Source organism: Scyliorhinus canicula, chromosome 3 (assembly GCF_902713615.1).
Source record: "Scyliorhinus canicula chromosome 3, sScyCan1.1, whole genome shotgun sequence".
Lineage (NCBI taxonomy): Eukaryota > Metazoa > Chordata > Chondrichthyes > Carcharhiniformes > Scyliorhinidae > Scyliorhinus > Scyliorhinus canicula.
The window spans coordinates 170,121,774-170,142,424 of NC_052148.1; the positions used below are offsets into that span (position 1 = coordinate 170,121,774).

The following is a 20,651-nucleotide window of genomic DNA, read 5'->3' on the forward strand; positions in this document are numbered from 1 at the left end:
GTAGGTATATCTCCAACCAGCGGAGAGCTTGCCCCCTAATTCCCACTGACTCGTTTAGCTAGGGCTCCTTGATGCCATACTCAATCAAATACTGTCTTGATGTCAAGGACAGTCACTCTCACCTCTGGAGTTCAGCTCTTTTGCCAATGTTTGAACCAAGGCTGTAATAAGGTCAGGAGCGGAGTGACCCGGGTGGAAACCAAACAGAGCGTCAGTGAGTGGGTTATTGCTGAGTAAGTGCTGCTTGATAGTACTGTTGATGACCCCTTCCATCACTTTACTGATGATGGAGAGTAGGGCAGTAATTGGCCGGGTTGGATTTGTCCTGCTTTTTGTTTACAGGACACACCTGGGCAATTTCCAACATTGCTGGGTAGATTCCAGTGTTGTAGCTGTACTGGAACAGCTTGCCGTGTGAAAAGATTTTCTTTTTTAAAACCTGGTCATAATCTTGCAGGCTTCTGTCAAGTCAGATAAACGATGGAATAATCAATTTTGGTGGCAATCGCTAATGTTGACCAGAACACCTGAAGGAGCCTGTTTCTCTTCAAGTAACATAATGTGGGTCTTGATGTCTACCTGAACAGACAGATGGGTCTCAGTTTAACATTTCTGTCAGGACAGGATTGTCTCAGTATTGCAGTAAAATACTTAAATCAAACATTGAATTTATATTTGACACACTAGGATGAAAGTGAATCTGTTGAAACAACTGTACATTATGGTGGCATAGTGGGTAGCACTGCTGCCTCACAGCACCAGGGACCTTGGTACATTTCCTGCCTTGGGGGTCTGTGTGGAGTTTGTATGTTCTCCCAATTTTTGTGTGGGTCAGTCAATTAGAGTAGACCACCAGCACAGGACATCACAGCAGGGAGGCAGCCTTAATGGCACTCAATCAATCAAACATTGGGTGTTAGCTGTGGCTTTGCATGATGGAGCGACAAAGTCAACAAACCATTACACAAGAGGAGCTCAGATGAAGACTTGGGAGCAAATCAAGTTCTCTTTTGGTCACAGGAGTCCAGTGAAACCAGGAAAGAGGAAGCAAAGAAAACACCACAAGATACAATATACAATAGCAACCTACTGCTCCCCGGACTTGGAATACTTGACCGTGAAGTGCCGCCCATACTGTCTTCCACGCGAGTTCACTTCGGCCATTATCACAGCGGTCTACATCCCACCCCAGGCAGAAGTGAGGAAGGCGCTGGACGAACTGTACACAGTTATAAACAACTATGAAACAGAACACCCGAAGGCCTGGTTCATCGTGGCCAGGGACTTCAACAAGGCCAACTTCAAGAGGGTACTGCCAAAATTCCACCAGCACATCTCCTGTCCCACCAGGGGCAACAACACTTTTTTTTATTAATTTAGAGTACCCAATTATTTTTTCCATTTAAGGGGCAATTGAGCCTGGCCAATCCGCCTACCCTGCACATCTTTGGGTTGTCGGTGTGAAACCCACGCAAACACGGGGAGAATGTGCAAACTCCACACGGACAGTGACCCAGGGCCGGGATTCGAACCCGGGTCCTCAGCGCCGTAGGCAGCAATGCTAACCACTGTGCCACCGTGCTGCCAGGGCAACAACACTCTTGACCACTGCTACTCACAAATCAAGGGCGCGAGGATTTTGGAAACGTACCAAGTGATGCAGGAGGTAGACGAGGCCTCGGTGGAGGAGCTGAAAGGTAAATGGGAGGAGGAGCTGGGTGAGGAGATTGAGGAGGGGATGTGGGCGGACGCTCTAGGAAGGGTGAACTCCTCCTCTTCTTGTGCGAGGCTTAGCCTCATACAGTTTAAGGTGCTGCACAGGGCTCACATGACCGGGACAAGGATGAGCCGGTTTTTTGGGAGCGAGGACAGGTGTATTAGGTGCTCAGGGAGCCCAGCAAACCATGCCCATATGTTCTGGGCATGTCCAGCGCTGGGGGAATTTTGAAAGGGTGTAGCAAGGACGGTGTCGAGGGTGGTAGGATCCAGGGTCAACCCAGGCTGGGGGCTCGTAATATTTGGGGTTGCAGTGGAGCCGGGAGTGCAGGAGGCGAAAGAGGCCGGCATTCTGGCCTTTGCGTCCCTAGTAGCCCGGCGGAGGATTCTTCTTCAGTGGAAGGATGCGAGGCCCCCAAGCGTGGAGGCCTGGGTCAACGATATGGCGGGGTTTATTAAATTGGAGAGGGTGAAATTCTCCCTAAGGGGATCAGTGCACGGGTTTTTCAGGAGGTGACAGCCATTCCTGGACTTCCTGGCTCAATCGTGAGATTGACTCCTTACTAAAGGACAGGTCTGAGACGTTCAAGTCAGGCGACCCTGACCTATACAAAAAACCAGGTACGACCTCTGCAAAGCCATCCGAGATGCCAAGAGAGAACATCAGACCAAGCTAGAGTTACAGATGTTTGACGGTTATGGCAAGGCCTAAACAACATAATGGGCTACAAAGCGAAGCCGAGCAGTATCTCAATACCGGGGCCCCACAAGGCTGCGTACTTAGCACCCCACTATACTCTGTGTACACTGTATGACTGCGTGGCAAAATTTGGTTCCAACTCCATCTACAATTTGCTGACGATACGACCATAGTGGGCCGGATCTCGAATAACAACGTCAGAATACAGGAGGGAGATAGAGAACCTAGTGGAGTGGTGTATTGACAACAATCTCTCCCTCAAGATCAGCAAAACTAAAGAGCTGGTCATTAACTTCAGGAAGCAAAGTACTGTACACACCCCTGTCAGCATCAACGGGGCCAAGGTGGAGATGGTTAGCAGTTTTCAATTCCTAGGGGTACACATCTCCAAAAATCTCTCCTGGTCCACCCACGTCGACGCTACCACCAAGAAAGCACAACAGCGCCTATACTTCCTCAGGAAGGCAAGGAAATTCTGCATGTCCACATCAACTCTTACCAACTTTTACAGATGCACTATAGAAAGCATCACAACCTAGTATGGCAACAGCTCGGCCCAAGACCTCAAGAGAGTCTTGAACACAGCCTCGTCCATCACACGAACCTGCCTCCCATCCATTGACTCCATCTACACCTCCTGCTGCCTGGGGAAAGCAGGCAGCATAATCAAAGACCTCTCCCACCCAGCTTATTCACTCTTCCAACTTCTTCCATCGGGCAGGAGCTACAGAAGTCTGAGCACGTGCACGAACAGACTCAAAAAAAGCTTCTTCCCCGCTGTTACCAGACTCCGAAACTTATGGACTGACTTCAGTCCATAACTGACTGACCTACACCTCTGTATGCTTAACCCGATGCCGGTTTATGTAGTTACATTGTACCTTATGTTGCCCTATTATGTATTTTCTTTTAATTCCTTTTCATGTAGTTAATGATCTGCTTGCAGAAACATACTTTTCACTGTCAGCATGACAATAAACAAAATCCAAAAGAAAAAATAGAAAATGGTGGATGGACAGAAGGTCAGGGCAAAAAGTACAATATGTTTAGGGTGCAAGCCTAAATTTAAACTAATCGTTTCTCATCAGACTAGCTGTATATTTCCAGTATTTTCAAGTTTCCTGCTTTTGCAGAGTTTTATGCCCTTTATATTTAAATACTGAAGCTGTAAAACAAAAACATGGCTTCCTATCTAAGGGCCAAGCAAACGTCACTTAAGACCATACTAATACTAACAGAAAAGATCTTGAAGGAGAAGCTCATAGCGATCTGCGGCACACAAAAGGTCCTTCGGCCCATAACGTCTGAGCCGGTCAAAAACAACCACCTTGCTACTCTAATCCCATTTTCCAGCATTTAGCCCATAGCCTTATATGCCTTGATATTGCAAGAGCACATATAAATACTTCAATGTTATGAGAGTCTCTGCCTCCACCACCCTTTCAGGCAGTGGGTTCCAGACTCCCACCACCCACTGGGTGGAAAGGCTTTTCCTCACATCCCCTCTAAACATCCTACCCCTTACCTTAAATCTATGCCCCCGGTCATTGATCCCTCCACCAAGGGGAAAAGTCTCTTTCCTTCCACTATATCAATGCCCCTCATAATTTTATACATTTCAATTGTATCCCCCCCTCAGCCTCCTCTGCTGCAAGGAAGAAAAAAAGAGCCCCAGTCCAATCTCTCTTCATAACCAAAATTCTCCCGCCCAGGCAACATCCTGGAAAATCTCCACTGCACCCTTTCCAGTGCTATCACATCCCTCCTATAATGTGGATTCCAGAACTGCACACAATACTCTAGCTGTGGCCTAACCAACATTTTATACCAGGATAACCTCCCCGTCAGAAATACTCGTATTACAAGATACTACAAGGCAAATCTCACAGGAAACATGGGAGTATAACACAGGTTGTAAGCTTCAGCCACAAGTTTTGACAAGAGGGCAAGAACAATATAGTACTTTCATGATAAATCCAGCAGATGGAGGGTGTGTTTATTCTGTAATCACTTCTGTTTTGGTGAAAAGTGGTTTCCACTTCATTGGATACTAAAGTCGCAATACTAATCTGAAGTCAAGGCCAAACCAGACTGCAAAGATGCAGAAGCACATTCCCAGCAGGGAGAATAGATTTTACATGGACATTTGACACCACAAGACCAGTAACACCACCAGTTTTGTTTTTAAAAAAGGCTTCCAGGGAAGCCCCTTAAGAATTTTTTTTTAAACTTACAAGTTTCCAAAATGTGAAGGTTGTCACTTATGCTGTTTAGACATCTAAAACTTTTGTGCTGAGGGAGGAACAATGTACACATACTATGCATAAGCAGAGTTCCCTTCTGGGAATAGGAATCATAGTCCCAGTCAGGGGTGAGAATATGGTATATCTGCACCAGCACTGATGTCCGCGGAAGCTCTCAGTTAGAGACTAGAAAATGCAGCAGGACTCTTCCTCCAGATATTAACAAAAATAAAGTAACATACTTTTGTAACTGAAATAAAGGCAGGAAACTGCTGGAAATACTCAGCAGGTCTAGCAGCATCTTGGAGTGAGAAACAGGCCAAGGACCTTTCTTGCAACTGAGCTGGAATCAAAACAAGATGGGCATAACAGATTAGATTAAAGTTATCTTTAGTTTCCAGTGGAAAGTAAAGTTTGACCAGCAGTCTGAATTTAAATTTCTGTTTACCAGTATTGCCCTGTTATATCACATTGGGGGGGGGGGGGGGGGGGGGGGGGAGAAATGTTGTACCAATTTCTGCAATAAAGCAACATGCACCTCCACAAACCATTCTTCGCCAAAGTAATTTCTTGCAAAGTTCATTGTCAAGTGATTTAACGGTTTTACTATGGCAAGAAATTATATAAAATTAAAGTATTATTTTTAACACTATTCGTTCAAAAGTACATTACAAACAGTATATAGTATTAATACATACAAACCTATAATAAGGCAAATTAATGCTAACACTAACATTCAAAAGTAGTAGATATTATGACATGTTATTGTATATTTCAGTCTAGATGTCCCACTCGTGGCCTTACATGCCTATTTGAAAAACTAAGAGGCCACAATTAATCTGACCTTGGGAAGGATTACTGTAGACTCAGCAACAGGCAGCAAAAGACTGTACAGGTTCCACAATTTAAACATGCTTCTATTATACGAAGTCAGCACTTGCATAAACTAGAACAATCTCAGGAGCAGCTTTGCTCATCTCTACAAATTGTCAAATAACAATGCAATATTTTTGAAAGTATAATTTTAAATCCAGGACAGGGTGTCTAACTTTTAACCTTTAATAGGAAGCAATAAAAAGGCAGATCATTTTAAAACAGCTTAGACGTTAAATGATTGAAGCTACTCATTACAAATATTTTCAGGTGAGATCCCCAGTTTTTCACTATTATCAGATCTTAGCCAGTAGTGTTGAGAGTGCCAGTATCCCTTGAAATTTATTTTTAAATCACATTTGCACTGGTTCCTCTTCATCACTGTCCAATGAACTCAAATCTTCTTGCATAATCATGGTTCTGTATGTTCGTGATCACATTTATGGTCAAGGACTACACATATTGGGCTTGCAAACGAAAATTGGATTTCTTCACTCAGAGGATGGTGAACGTTTGGAATTCTCTACCTCAAAGGGCAATGGAAGCTCAGTTGTAGAGCATATTCAAGAAGAAATTAATAGAGTTCTAGATATTAAAGACATCAAAGGACATGGGGATAGTGCAAGAAAATGGCATTGAGTTGAAGGATCAGCGATAAATGGCAGAGCAGGCCCTGATGGGCTGAATGGCCTATTCCTGCTTTAATGTCATATGTTCCTTTGCGATGACTGCCAGGATACCATGGAAACATCCCTACAATAGGACGTAGGGCCAACTTGAAAAAATGTGGCATCTTCTCTAATCCAATTTAATTAGATTAATGGATTTAAGAACAGGGACAATTGTTTAAATTTTAATAATCTAAAGTACAGTATATTAATTTATATCAATAGGTGCCAGCTTTAATCCCAGCTCTTTGTAATTGCAAAAATGGACCCTTCTGCTGGAGTGCATTGTTCTGGCAGCTTTGTCTCAAAATGGTTTGTGCTTCTGGTGTGGTGTAAGGGCCTCACTCTGACATGGTAGTCTCTGTGGTGTAAGGGCCTCACTCTGACATGGTAGTCTCTGTGGTGTAAGGGCCTCACTCTGACATGGTAGTCTCTGTGGTGTAAGGGCCTCACTCTGACATGGTAGTCTCTGTGGTGTAAGGGCCTCACTCTGACATGGTAGTCTCTATTTCATTTGCAGCAGATGAAGACAATGGGCTGAGAACAGTCAGTTTCCAGAGATCACAGTCATCAGCAACCATCTGTCAGTGTCAGCTGTCAGTGTCAATATTTGTCATCTTCATATCTCACTTGCAGGTCACCGTGCAGAAGGCTTTTGGGCATAGAGTTATCATCCATCTGATGAAGGTGGCCAAGACAGCACAGATATTATTGGCTTAGCAATGGATGGATGGATTAGCTCACCCCAGGACCTCTCAAGTTGGTGATCTTGTCTGACCACGAGATGCCGAGAATACGTCCGAGGCAGTAGAAACTTTTCAGCCTTTGATCCTGCTCCCAAGTTGTCCAGGTCTCACTGCTGCAGAAGAGTGCACTGAGAATGCAAGCTTTTAGACTCACAGTTTGGTATTCTCAGTCAAGTTGCTGTTGTTCCACACACTCTTACTCAGCTTGGTCATAACAACTGCAGCTTTTGTGATGTGCGTTGATTTCAGCATCAAGTGACAGACTGCTGGTGAATTTGGAGTGTAGATATGTAAAGTTATCAATAACCTCCAGTGTCACATTGTCAATGCTGATTGATGGCAGAATGACAACATCCTGGACCCATGACTTTTGTCTTCCTTCTGCCGAGTAGGCATGGATGAGAAAAATACCTTTTCCCACTTCTCAAACTGGTTGTTACCAACTTACTACTACTCTGAAAGCAATAACAACTTGTACTGGTATAGCATCCAAAAAGGTTTCAAAGAAACACGAGGAGATGGAGTTATAACCGAAGGAAGAAAGATTGAGGGATGGCCAAAACTTGGGCAAATAAATATTTTATGAATGCCATTACAGGAGTGTGTTATGGGGATGGAGGTGGGAAGAAGCAGACATTTAGGGAGGGAATGTCAGAGGTTGGAACCTGGACACCTGAATGCACATCAGATAATAGTGAGGGATAATGCTCAGAGTAATGGAGAAATCAGAGAGTTCTAACATAGTTACAGGGAGGGGGGCAATAACGAGAAGGCTATTAAAAAAGATGAGGAATACATTACTTGTAATACATTGTGAGGAGGTAAAAGGGAAAGGGCGAGAGGTGAGGGATTCAATAAGGTAGTTGATAGTACCAAAAAGGAGTAAGCTAAGAGTGCCTTTCACCTAGAGGACATTCTGGAGGACTGAGCAGTTTGCAAAAGGAGTAAGCTAAGAGTGCCTTTTGAGGACAATTCTAGAGGCCCGAGCAGTTTGCATGAAGAGTGCAAAGTCCAGAGAGAAAAGACTGGCCGTGCTGGATGTAGCCAAGTCAGATAATGTGCATTTTAGTATGCTGCTCAGATCTGTTTATTATTCAAAATGGCGCCTGAGCCTCTGGAACACTGCGGCACAGTAGTTTTGATTTCTAGCAGTGTAGCTTAATTAACTAAAATACCTGCCCAAGATAATCTTAACAAAAACAGATGGTAAATAATATTCAAGAGCAAGATTTAAAATAAAAATTTGAGTACCTAATTCTTTTTTTCCAATTAAGGGGCAATTTAGCATGGCCAATTCACCTACCCTGCACATCCTTTTGGGTTGTGGGGGTGAGACCCATACAGACATGGAGAGAATGTACAAACTCCACATGGACATAATTGAGGGCAAGATATCTCACTTTCAGAATTTTACTACATTTTCCAGCAGGCTATATTCAAGTTTTGAACAAAATTTGTCACCGTTGACAAACAGAAGTCAATACTTCCAATGCCCAAAATTAACTTGTCAAAATGTTTCCCTCCTCTCATCACACAATGTTTTAGCACTGTTACAGTACACTGATTTGATTACACTATGACATGATAACTATCGAGCTGTTGACAAGTACAAAATGCTTTTATAGTGGTACACAAAATTAAAACCTCTTTTAGGCTCCCTAGTGTCATGCTCTGTTCCTTAGTTTAATCTGCTTTCTTTCATCTACCAGTGTCACTCAGTAACCAATCACTGCGTTGTCCAGGAAAGCTCCAAGGGCATCCCAGGCTTGCATTTTGTCATCAAATGTGGGAAAACACCCCAGCCTAGGCTCCACTGCTACTTCCACAGCTCCAGACATACCACTCTCGTAGAAGTCTCTGTACTTCCAGAGCTATTGATGTGGCAGATCCAATGATCAGGCTCCATTCATACAGATTTAAAATGGATGCATGATGCATAGCTCCAACAGGATTCTCAAACCGTGGCCAAAGAGGAATCAATTTGATCCATAACAAATACTGCAGCTCAGCTGCCACTCAATGGCTATCTCAGTGGTTTGTCAGTCATCATGGTGGGCAACAGTTTCAATTGAGTTCTCAGAAATTGTTTTCTAAGCTGCTCTCCAATATGCTCTAGTGAGTCTTGAAGACTCTAAAGTTGGCTTTATCTGACACGCAGGCACACTGACATTCATTTTATAGGAGGGGATACTAGATAAGGATCATGAGCTGCAAGCCCCAGCTGATTTTCCTCTTACTGCAGAGACACAAAAGAACAATTTTAACCACACTGCAGCTCTGGGTAAAAGCAGCTAATTCAGCACCGGGTGCACTGGCTGTACTGCAGTTAGTCACTGAAGCATCCTGAATAACTTGCATTCATACAAGTTAATGCTTGCAATGCAATATCCATTGTTCCAATAGTCCTGCTTTTTGAATATCATGTTCAAATCTGAATGCTTTCAGGTGTATTTAAGCAGCGATCAATGATTAAAAAGTACTTCAAAGAAAAGGATTAAAAATGTGAAAGTCTCTTGAATGAGCAGCCAGAGTCAAGTCCAAATATGAGGCTGGGCCGCACTGTGGGTTACCAGACTGTTCTGGAACTCTAGTTTGGAATCCAGCCCAGGCGGCGATGGGCCAGCCTCCTTTCTGTGCTAACAGTTTACGGTCCAAAGGAAAATGAACTAGGATTGTCTGAACCTGGTTCTCCTGAAAAGGAAAGTTTACACTGAAGCTGAAACAGACTAAAACAATCAATCAACAAACGCTGTAATTCATCACTTCAAGAGCATAAAAGATCAATGAAAAGTCAACATTGTGCCTTAAAGACTTTAAAAAGTAGGCTTGGGTGATAAAGAGACACTTTCTCGGTCAGTGCATAACAACTAGAGGGAGCAACAGTGAAAAAGATTGGAGTTAAACGAAAAAGATTGGAGTTATGATAAATAGTGGCAAGATCCATCATGTAAGTTAGAAGATGAAAAGAAAAAATATCTAACAAAAAGGTTGAGACAGTCATGGGGGCTGATAGTTGCAACAACTGCAACAGGATGGGGGGTTATGCAATACACTGGAATTCAGCAGCAATCCAAAGTCACATTCTGTTAGACTAGTCAGGCCTACAGACCTAAGCTTGACCGCCTAATCCACAAACGTGTTTGGAGAAGTACTATCTCAGTTTTGAAGTACTGTTTTAGAAATACACAGATGCAAATTCTGCAAAACCCTAACAGTTCTCCAAATCAACAAAAAGTGCGACGTCCCCCCCCCCCCCCCCAAAACAAAAAATGACTTGAGACAGATCTAATAAAAACACCACCCAAATTCTGACATAGTTTGAGTAATGTACAAAATAGGGGAGGGGAACCCCCGAAGATCTTTCGGAAGTAGGAAGCACAAATTAGAGATTCGAAGATTAAAACGCATTTATAAACTGGCGTGCCGAAAAGCGAAGGTGTCAATCCACGAGTAACCGATTGAACAGTGAACCCATTCATTTTCTCTCTTTGCCAAATCAGCAGATTAACACAGCTCGATAGATGTTGGGGGTTCCTCGCGGTTTCCAGTCCAAGTGACACTTTCAGAACTTGTTTTAAACATCATGGCATTTGGCTGTGGGGAACGTCAGCTAAACATGTCCTCTCAGACTTTAGGATGGTTCAAACAGCTGCTTTAAAACACCTTACTTTTTACTTTTTTAATCCTTGCCCTCCCCTCCCATTTAAACTGCAATAATGTCCGGAGCGAGCCAGCAGCTGCTCATTGCCCCTTACCTGGAGTGAGTGGCCATGGTGCCGTTCGAAAAGGCAGCTGGCAGCGACTTGCCATCAGCTTCAAAGCAGGTTGCTGCCCCCTAACTCTTCACACATGTCCCCCTTGCTCCGATCCTGGGAGTGAGGGGAGGAAGAAGCTGCTGCTGGATCTCTCACTCTGCTGCCAGCCGGCCTGGGACATTCTCCAGCTGGGGCTCTGGCTGCTTATTCTCCTGGCTTCAGAGCCCAGCTCAGCCTTGGCTCAGTTTGCAGCTGATAACCATCCGGGCACTCATTTGGCAGCAGAGAGAGAGCAGCAACCATTCACACACGAACAGAGGGAAAGAGGAACCCTGGGACGGGGGTCACAATAATCCTGTTTAGAAAATACACCATCCAGGCTGCAGGCTCCACAACTGGGGCAAATTAAATTATTCCCTTTTCAGATTTAATTCCCCCCCCCCCCCCCCCAAAGAGGTGAAATCTGTCAAGCTATGGGTTGACCAGGCTGACAGCGGAATGGTGCAGTCCGCTCGCCTCCTTATTTGGACATGTTATTTGCGGCCAGACAGGCACTTAACGCCGGCTCTGAGTCCAAGGACTTATTGTCCTATCACAATGCAAGGCGAAGGAAGCCGCTGAACTGGCTGCCCTGTTTGAGGGGCGGGGGCCGGAGGGTGCTACACGGAAGCTGCTCACACACTCCAGGCTCAGCTCCGCTCGGAGAGTATCAAACCCCGGACTGGAGCTCAGCGACACGCAGCTGGAATGCGGAGGCAGGCAGTGTTCGGATTGGAACGCAAAGACTGGCAGCGTTCGGAATGGAACGTGGAGACTGGTAGCGTTCGGATTGGAACGCGGAGACTGGCAGCGTTCGGATTGGAACGTGGAGATTGGCAGCATTCGGATTGGAATACAGAGACTGGCAGCGTTCGGATTGAAATACAGAGACTGGCAGTGTTCGGATTGGAATAGGGAGACTGGCAGCGTTCGGATTGGAATACGGAGACTGGCAGCGTTCGGATTGGAACGCGGAGACTGGCAGCGTTCCAGTTGGGACGCGGAGACTGGCAGCGTTCGGATTGGAACGTGGAGACTGGCAACGTTCGGATTGGAACGCGGAGACTGGCAGCATTCCAGTTCGGACGCGGAGACTGGCAGAGTTCGGATTGGAACGTGGAGACTGGCAGCATTCAGATTGGAACGCGGAGACTGGCAGTATTCCAGTTGGGACGCGGAGACTGGCAGCGTTCGGATTGGAATGCGGAGACTGGCAGCGTTCAGGACATTCTAGACAAAGGGAAGCCCCGGAGTGCAGGGGCACATCAACAAATTAAGTATGGTTGATCCGGCAGGAGAGGGGGAGGGAACAGAAACTCCCCGTCAGAATAGTCATCTGGAACATCTGGGGACTTAATGGCCCAGTGAAAAGTTCCAGAATCTTCACCCACCTGAAAAGTATGAAAGCCAAAATAATCTTCCTCCAAGAGACCGGCCTGAGGGAAAAGGGCAGACTGCGAGTAAGAGAGAGCTGGGTGGAAGATACTTACCATTTGTGCTATGGGTGAGGGTTAGGGGAACTGGCCATACTGTTCAATAAGAGGACAGTATTTACAGCAATGAGGACAGTTACGGATCAAGGAGGATGATATGTCATGGTTAGCAGAGTCCTGGAAGAGACGCCAGTGACCCTTGTAAACGTGTATGCTCCCAACTTGAAATTCCAACTCGGAATTTGTGAAAAAGACCCTGGTGGAAATCCCCGATATAGACACACACCGATCCATCATGGGGAAGGACATTAACTGCGTACAAGACCCATGGACAGACAGATCAAACCCCAGTTTGGGGGAAAGAAATCATACATGGTGAAGGAACTGGGCATGTTCATAGAACAGATTGGGTAGTGGATCCATGGAAGTTCACACATCCAGGGGAGTTCTTCTCCCAGATACAATGGGTCTACACCAGGATCACCTTCTTTGTAGTGGGGAAAGCAGTGCTTCCAAGGATAGTGGGAGAGGAGCATTCTGCAATCGTAATCTCTGACCACACTCCACATTACATGGATATGAAGTTGAAGGTGGGCTGCGCACCATGCCTCCCATGAAGGCTGGACACGGCCCTGCTGGCCAGTAAGACATGCTGCAAATGGATATCACAGGCCATAGATGTAACCAACAATCAGAATGGGGAGGTCTCGCCCTCCATATTCTGGGAGGTGCTGAAGGCAGTGTAAGGGGGGAAAATTATTGCACACAAGGCATGCAAAGACAGAAAGGAGAGGGCAACTAGGCAATGACTGCTTGGCTGTATACTGAGTTGGACCGGCAGGACTCCACAACCCCGACCATAGAGCTACTGGTAGAGAGGATGAAGCTACAAATGGACTTTGACCTACTGTCCACAGGGAAAGCAGTGCACCACCTCCACCAGACACGGGGGACCTTCTACAAACATGGCGACAAAGCCAGCCACCTGCTGGTTCACCAGCTGAGAAAACAGGCAGCCACGAGGGATATAACTCAGGTTAGGGACAGCAATGGCAGGCTACTTAGCACGCCAGAAAGTGTCAATGAGGAGTTCACGATCTTCTACCGGGGGCTGTATACCCCCGAGCCCCCCGAGGGGAACTCGGGGATGAAGCAGTTGTTCGATGGACTGGACAGTCGTGAGGGAAGAGAAGAGATGGGGTTTGGAAGCATCATTGGAACTGGGAGAAATATCAACTCCATGCAGGTGGGGAAGGCTACGGGCCCAGATGGATTCCCGGTGGACTTCTGCAAAAAGTTCAAGCTATCATTGGCCCCGCACTTGTGGGAGATGTTTGCAGACTCGCTAGAAAGGGGCTCCCTGCTTCCGACACTAGCACAAACCTCAAAAAGGGGCAAAGACCCCACTGAGTGCAGGTCCTATAGGCCTATCTCACTACTCAACGTAGATGCAAATATCCTGCCAAAAACCCTGGGAAAGCAGCTGGAGAGCTACGTGCTAGAGGTAATCATGGAAGACCAGACGGGCTTTGTCAAGGGCAGGGAGCGACCATCAAACATCAGGCGCCTGCTGAATGTGATAATGACCCCATCTGGGGAGAGAAAACCAGAGGCGACTCAAAGGCCTTCGACAGAGTCCAGTGGAAGTACCTCAGAGGTACTGGAATGGTTTGTGTTCAGGTCACCATTCATCTCCTGGGTGAAACTCCTGTTCGCGCTCACATGGTGAGTGTATGGATGGACACCACCAGCTCTAAATTCTTCCACTGCACAGAGCCATGGGACAGGGATACCCATTGTCACCACTGCTGTTTCCGCTGGCAATTGAGCCACTGGCAATTGTGCTCAGAACGGCGAAGGGGTGGAGAGGTATCCAGAGGGGGGATAGAAAGCATAGAGTGTCACTTTTTGCGGATGACCTGATCCTCTACATTTCATTGTTCCTTCCAAGCTGGCCTGGGGGTTTGAAACTCCTAAAGGAGTTCAGAGCCTTCTTGGGCTATAACTCAACTAGAGCAAAAGTGAGATCTTCCCGATGAACCCGCAGGGGAAGAGGCAGAGCTGGAGGGACTGTTGTTCAAACATCCAACACCAAATTGTTCAACCTGGGCATCCAAATAGGCCACAACTGGACACAGATCCACAAATAGAGCCTGACGAGTCTGGTGGAAGAAGTCAAAAGGGATCTGCAGAGGTGGGGCCCACACCCTCTCTCCCTCGCAGGGAGAATACAGACAATCAAAAATGAACATGGTGCCCAGGCTCCTCTTCGTGCTCAGATGTCTTCCGATCTACATCCCCAAGGCCTTCTTCAACGCCAATCATGGTGTTTGTGTGGGGAGGGAAAAACCCACGGAGCCAAAAAAGGAAAAGAAATGGGAGGCCTGGCTTTCCCAGACCTACAGTTCTACCATTGGGCGGCCAGAGCAGAAACAGTGAGGGATGAGTGAAGGAACTATGAAAAGAATGGGTGAAGATGGAAGAGAGTTCCTGAACAGGGACAACCCTCCGAGCCCTAATCACAACTGCACCCTCCCCCGACACCAAGTACTCAAGAAGCACAGTGGTAGTAGCCACACTCTGAAAGTGGTACCAGATGAGACAGCACTTCGGCCTGACTGAAATGTCTATATTGCCCCCATCTGCAACAAATACAGGTTTAATCCTGCAACTATGGACGCCATCTTCAAAAGGTGGAGACAGGGCCAGGGAACACTGATGGTTAGGGACATGTACACAGATGACAGAATAGCGACCCTGGAGGGACTCACTGAGAGGTTCCAACTACCAAAAGGAAACAAACTAAGGCACATACAGGTCAGAAACATCCTCTGTAAGGAAACAACGATGGACCCGCGAGACCAGGACAATCGCTAATCCAGGAACTGCTGGACATTGCGACCTAGGGAAGGGAAACTGTAAGGATCTGTATGGGCCATTATTGGAGGAGTAATGCTCCCCCCCGGATGAGACAAGAGAAAAATGGGAGGAAAACTAGGCATAAAAAGTAGGGGAGGATTCTGGATCAAAGCACTCCACAGGGTGAACTTCACCTCCACATGCACAGGGCTGAGCCTCACACAGTTAAAGGTGATGCACAGAGCGCACCTAGCCAGAACCCGAATGGACAGTTTTTCTCTGGAGGTGGAGGACAGGTGTGGGCAATGTGGGGGAGGTCCTGCGAACCAGGGAGACCCGGCCAGGGAGAACCAGCCAACCACACCACATGTTCTGGGCCAGCCCCAGAATTGTCGGGTTCTGGACAACCTTCTTTGAAGCAATCTCCAAGGTTGTGGGGTGAGGATGGACTCTTGCCCAAAAGTAGCAGACTTTGGGGTTTCAGATCAGCCAGAACCCATTATGGGTAGGGGGGCCAATGCCCTACCCTTTGCCTCCATGTTCACCCGCCAGAGAATCCTGCTCAGCTGGCGATCGGCAGCACCACCCAAAGCTGCAGTCTAGCTGTCTGACCTGGCAGAATTTCTGAAGCTGGAGAAAATAAAATTTGTCATCCGGGGTCGGAAGAGGACTTCAACAGGATTTGGAAGCCATTCACCAACTTGTTCCAAGATCTGTTTGTGGCCAGCAACAGTAGAGTAAGGGGAGGGGGCTGGAGGGGAAGACACAAACAAGCCATGGGTCAAAGGGGAAAAAGAGACAGGAAGGGGAACGGTGGGGGGGTGGGGGCATGAAAGGCGCGCAAACTAGGCGAGAGAGACAAGGGAATAAAGCCCCAGGGACAGGCCAGGGAGTAAGCTGAAACCCAAATGAAACTGTAAAAAGACACATGTATACATGTGCTCTTGCCATAGTGGGAATTATACCAGATGTAGGCTGGCTAACGGGGGACCGTGGCCATAGTGGGAGGGACGACAATTGCCTGTAAATTATTCGGATTGGAATAGGGAGACTGGCAGCATTCGGATTGGAATAGGGGGACTGGCAGCGTTTGGGCTGGAATAGGGAGACTGGCAGCATTCGGATTGGAATAGGGGGACTGGCAGCGTTTGGGCTGGAATAGGGAGACTGGCAGCGTTCGGGATGGAATAGGGAGACTGGCAGCGTTCGGGCTGGAATAGGGAGACTGGCAGCGTTCAGGCTGGAATAGGGAGACTGGCAGCGTTCGGGCTGGAATACGGAGACTGGCAGCGTTCGGATTGGAATACGGAGACTGGCAGCGTTCGGGCTGGAATACGGAGACTGGCAGCGTTCGGATTGGAATACGGAGACTGGCAGCGTTTGGATTGGAATAGGGAGACTGGCAGCGTTCGGATTGGAATACAGCGACTGGCAGCGTTTCGATTGGAATAGGGAGACTGGCAGCGTTCGGATTGGAATAGGGAGACTGGCAGCGTTCGGGCTGGAATACGGAGACTGGCAGCGCTCGAATTGGAATAGGGAGACTGGCAGCGTTCGGATTGCAATAAGGAGACTGGCAGCGTTCGGGCTGGAATAGGGAGACTGGCAGCGTTTACGATTGGAATACGGAGACTGGCAGCGTTCGGACTGGAATACGGAGACTGGCATCGTTCGGATTGGAATAGGGAGACTGGCAGCGTTCGTGCTAGAATAGGGAGACTGGCAGCGTTCGGGCTGGAATAGGGAGACTGGCAGCGTTCGGATTGGAATAGGGAGACTGGCAGCGTTCGGATTGGAATAGGGAGACTGGCAGCGTTCGGGCTGGAATAGGGAGACTGGCAGGATCGGATTGGAATAGGGAGACTGGCAGTGTTCGGATTGGAATAGGGAGACTGGCAGCTTTCGGATTGGAATAGGGAGACTGGCAGGGTTCAGGCTGGAATAGGGAGACTGGCAGCGTTCGGATTGGAATAGGGAGACTGGCAGCGTTTACGATTGGAATACGGAGACTGGCAGCTTTCGGATTGGAATAGGGAGACTGGCAGCGTTCGGATTGGAATAGGGAGACTGGCAGGGTTCAGGCTGGAATAGGGAGACTGGCAGCATTCGGGCTGGAATAGGGAGACTGGCAGCGTTCGGATTGGAATAGGGAGACTGGCAGCGTTCGGATTGGAATAGGGAGACTGGCAGCGTTCGTATTGGAATAGGGAGACTGGCAGCGTTCGGATTGCAATAAGGAGACTGGCAGCGTTCGGGCTGGAATAGGGAGACTGGCAGCGTTTACGATTGGAATACGGAGACTGGCAGCGTTCGGACTGGAATACGGAGACTGGCATCGTTCGTATTGGAATAGGGAGACTGGCAGCGTTCGGATTGCAATAAGGAGACTGGCAGCGTTCGGACTGGAATACGGAGACTGGCATCGTTCGGATTGGAATAGGGAGACTGGCAGCGTTCGTGCTAGAATAGGGAGACTGGCAGCGTTCGGGCTGGAATAGGGAGACTGGCAGCGTTCGGATTGGAATAGGGAGACTGGCAGCGTTCGGATTGGAATAGGGAGACTGGCAGCGTTCGGGCTGGAATAGGGAGACTGGCAGGTTCGGATTGGAATAGGGAGACTGGCAGTGTTCGGATTGGAATAGGGAGACTGGCAGCTTTCGGATTGGAATAGGGAGACTGGCAGGGTTCAGGCTGGAATAGGGAGACTGGCAGCGTTCGGATTGGAATAGGGAGACTGGCAGCGTTTACGATTGGAATACGGAGACTGGCAGCTTTCGGATTGGAATAGGGAGACTGGCAGCGTTCGGATTGGAATAGGGAGACTGGCAGGGTTCAGGCTGGAATAGGGAGACTGGCAGCATTCGGGCTGGAATAGGGAGACTGGCAGCGTTCGGATTGGAATAGGGAGACTGGCAGCGTTCGGATTGGAATAGGGAGACTGGCAGCGTTCGTATTGGAATAGGGAGACTGGCAGCGTTCGGATTGGAATAGGGAGACTGGCAGCGTTCAGATTGGAATACGGAGACTGGCAGCGTTCGGATTGGAATAGGAGGACTGGCAGAGTTCGGATTGGATTAGGGAGACTGGCAGCGTTCGGATTGGAATACGGAGACTGGCAGCGTTCAGGCTGGAATACGGAGACTGGCAGCGTTCGGATTGGAATACGGAGACTGGCAGCGTTTCGATTGGAATAGGGAGACTGGCAGCGTTCGGGCTGGAATACGGAGACTGGCAGCGTTCTGATTGGAATACGGAGACTGGCAGCGCTCGAATTGGAGTAGAGAGTCTGGCAGCGTTCGGATTGCAATACGGAGACTGGCAGCGTTCGGGCTGGAATAGGGAGACTGGCAGCGTTTACGATTGGAATACGGAGACTGGCAGCGTTCGGACTGGAATACGGAGACTGGCATCGTTCGGATTGGAATAGGGAGACTGGCAGCGTTCGGGCTGGAATAGGGAGACTGGCAGTGTTAGGATTGGAATACGGAAACTGGCAGCGTTCGGATTGGAATGCGGAGACTGGCAGCGTTCGGATTGGAATAGGGAAACTGGTAGCATTCGGGCTGGAATACGGAGACTGGCAGCGTTCGGATTGGAATAGGGAGACTGGCAGCATTCGGATTGGAATAGGGAGACTGGCAGCATTCGGATTGGAATAGGGAGACTGGCAGCATTCGGATTGGAATAGGGAGACTGGCAGCTTTCGGATTGGAATACAGAGACTGGCAGCATTCGGGCAGGATGTGAAGACTGACAGCTGCGCATGAATCCCTCCAACACCTTCAGTGCATGTGGTGGGGAATTGGTGAAGGGAAGGTCTCACTCACACCGGACACTTTTGAGTTGTTTTTATGACGTTAAGGGATGCTTTGCTGATGCTGCTGAGAGTTTGAATGGATGCTTTCTTTCTCAGATACCAGGACAGCAAAAATCACGCTGAAGTCAGTAAATAATAATCTTTATTATTATCACAAGTAGGCTTACATTAATACTGCAATGAAGTCACTGTGAAAATCCCCTGGACGCCATATTCCAGTGCCTGTTCGGGTACACTGAGGAAGAATTCAGAATGTCCAATTCGTCTAACAGCCCTTCTTTCGGGACTTGTGTGAGGAAACCGGAGCACCCGGAGGAAACCCGTGCAGACACGAAGAGAACATGCAGCCACCGCACAGACAGTGACCCAAGCCAGGAATCGAACCTCGGGCCCTGGCGCTGTGAAACAACAGTGCTACCCACTGTGCTACTGTGCATAAAATGGTTAAATGTTAACCTCAAGTTCCAGCTCAGCTATGTTTAAATTGACGCTTGGACTTTTTGACAGAGGTACCCAAGCTGACTGCAAACGTTTATGAAAGACTTTCCAATCCCCTTTTTAACTGGAGCACCAGTAGAAAGGGTGGCCTGTTTTTAGCTAATAACCCATTTATTGGCTCAGTGTTATACAGTATTTTCGTAAAAAGATAGGAACTAATTGTTGTGCAAATATGCATACACTGTGATACATTTACTGCTTCACTGAAATCAGGTGTTGAGCAACAATGTCTCAGTCTATCAACCACATGGAAAGTGTAAGAAATACACCAAACTTCAGCATTTTAACTCAAACTGTTTTTTTTTTACTGATGGGAACCAGAAGACATAACATGGTGCCAGCAGGTGAGCAACACACACTTTATTTTTTTATATAAATTTAGAGTAGTCAATTATTTTTCTTTTCCAATGAAGGGGCAATTTATCAAGGCCAAGCCAACTACCCTGCACATCTTTGGATTGTGGGACTGAAGCCCACATAGACACGGGGAGAATGTGCAAACTCCACACGGACAGTGACCCAGGGCCGGGATTCAAACCCAGGTCCTCAGCGCCGCAGTTGCAGTGCTAACCACTGTGCCACATGCCGTCCTAACACACACATTTTAATTGATTTAAAGTTGAATTAGATTGCTCTGAAGACTGGATTTTAAAAAAAATATTAATTTAGAGTACCCAATTATTTTTTTCCAATTAAGGGACAATTTAGTGTGGCCAATTCACCTACCCTGCACATCTTTGGGGTGAAGGGGTGAGACCCACTCAGACACGGGGAGAATGTGCAAATTCCACATGGACAGTGACCCGGGGCCGGGATCAAACCCGGGTCCTCAGTGCTCACCACTACACCACTGTGCCGCTCCACTTGGAAGACTGGATGAGCAATGCTGGTAGGTGATTCGACAGTTCGGGCAATAGATAGGTGGTGTGTTGCACCCTGGTGCCAGGGCAAGGCCATCACTACAAGGATGTCAAGGTTGAGGGGGGAGGCTGAACAGCCGGCAGCCATGGTCTACATTGGTACCAATGACACAAGCAGAAAGAGGGCTGTAGTTCTGAAGTCATGGAGCTAGGTAGAAAATGAGCAAACAGGACTCCAAAGTAGTAACCTTTGGATTCCATGCACAAGTGAGTTTAAAAGTAGGATGATGAAGTAGATGACTGTATGCCAGGAATTATGGTGAAGGAGGGAGGGCTCTAGATTCTTGGGACTTTGGGACTAGCTCCAGGGGAGAGGGAACTTATCCTGAGTTCCTTGCGGGGCGATTTGCTAATGCTGTTGAGGGAGGGTTTAAACTAACTTGG

General features: G+C 47.6%; 1 protein-coding gene across 3 annotated transcripts in view; it reads right to left on the reverse strand.

Annotated features, from left to right (window-relative positions):
- The window catches only part of LOC119963117 (AF4/FMR2 family member 1-like), a 210,477-nt gene extending 199,379 nt beyond the window's left edge, over positions 1-11,098 (reverse strand). The window contains exon 1 of one of the 3 annotated variants that reach the window (XM_038791729.1): positions 10,702-11,098. In XM_038791729.1, the coding sequence (XP_038647657.1) occupies positions 10,702-10,718 (17 nt within the window). In that variant the 5' untranslated portion in view covers positions 10,719-11,098. Of the gene's footprint in view, positions 1-4,901; positions 4,976-5,503; positions 5,526-10,701 lie in introns of those variants that run through there. The other 2 variants (XM_038791733.1, XM_038791728.1) reach the window with 2 other exon arrangements.
- Positions 11,099-20,651: the final 9,553 nt, after the last annotated feature.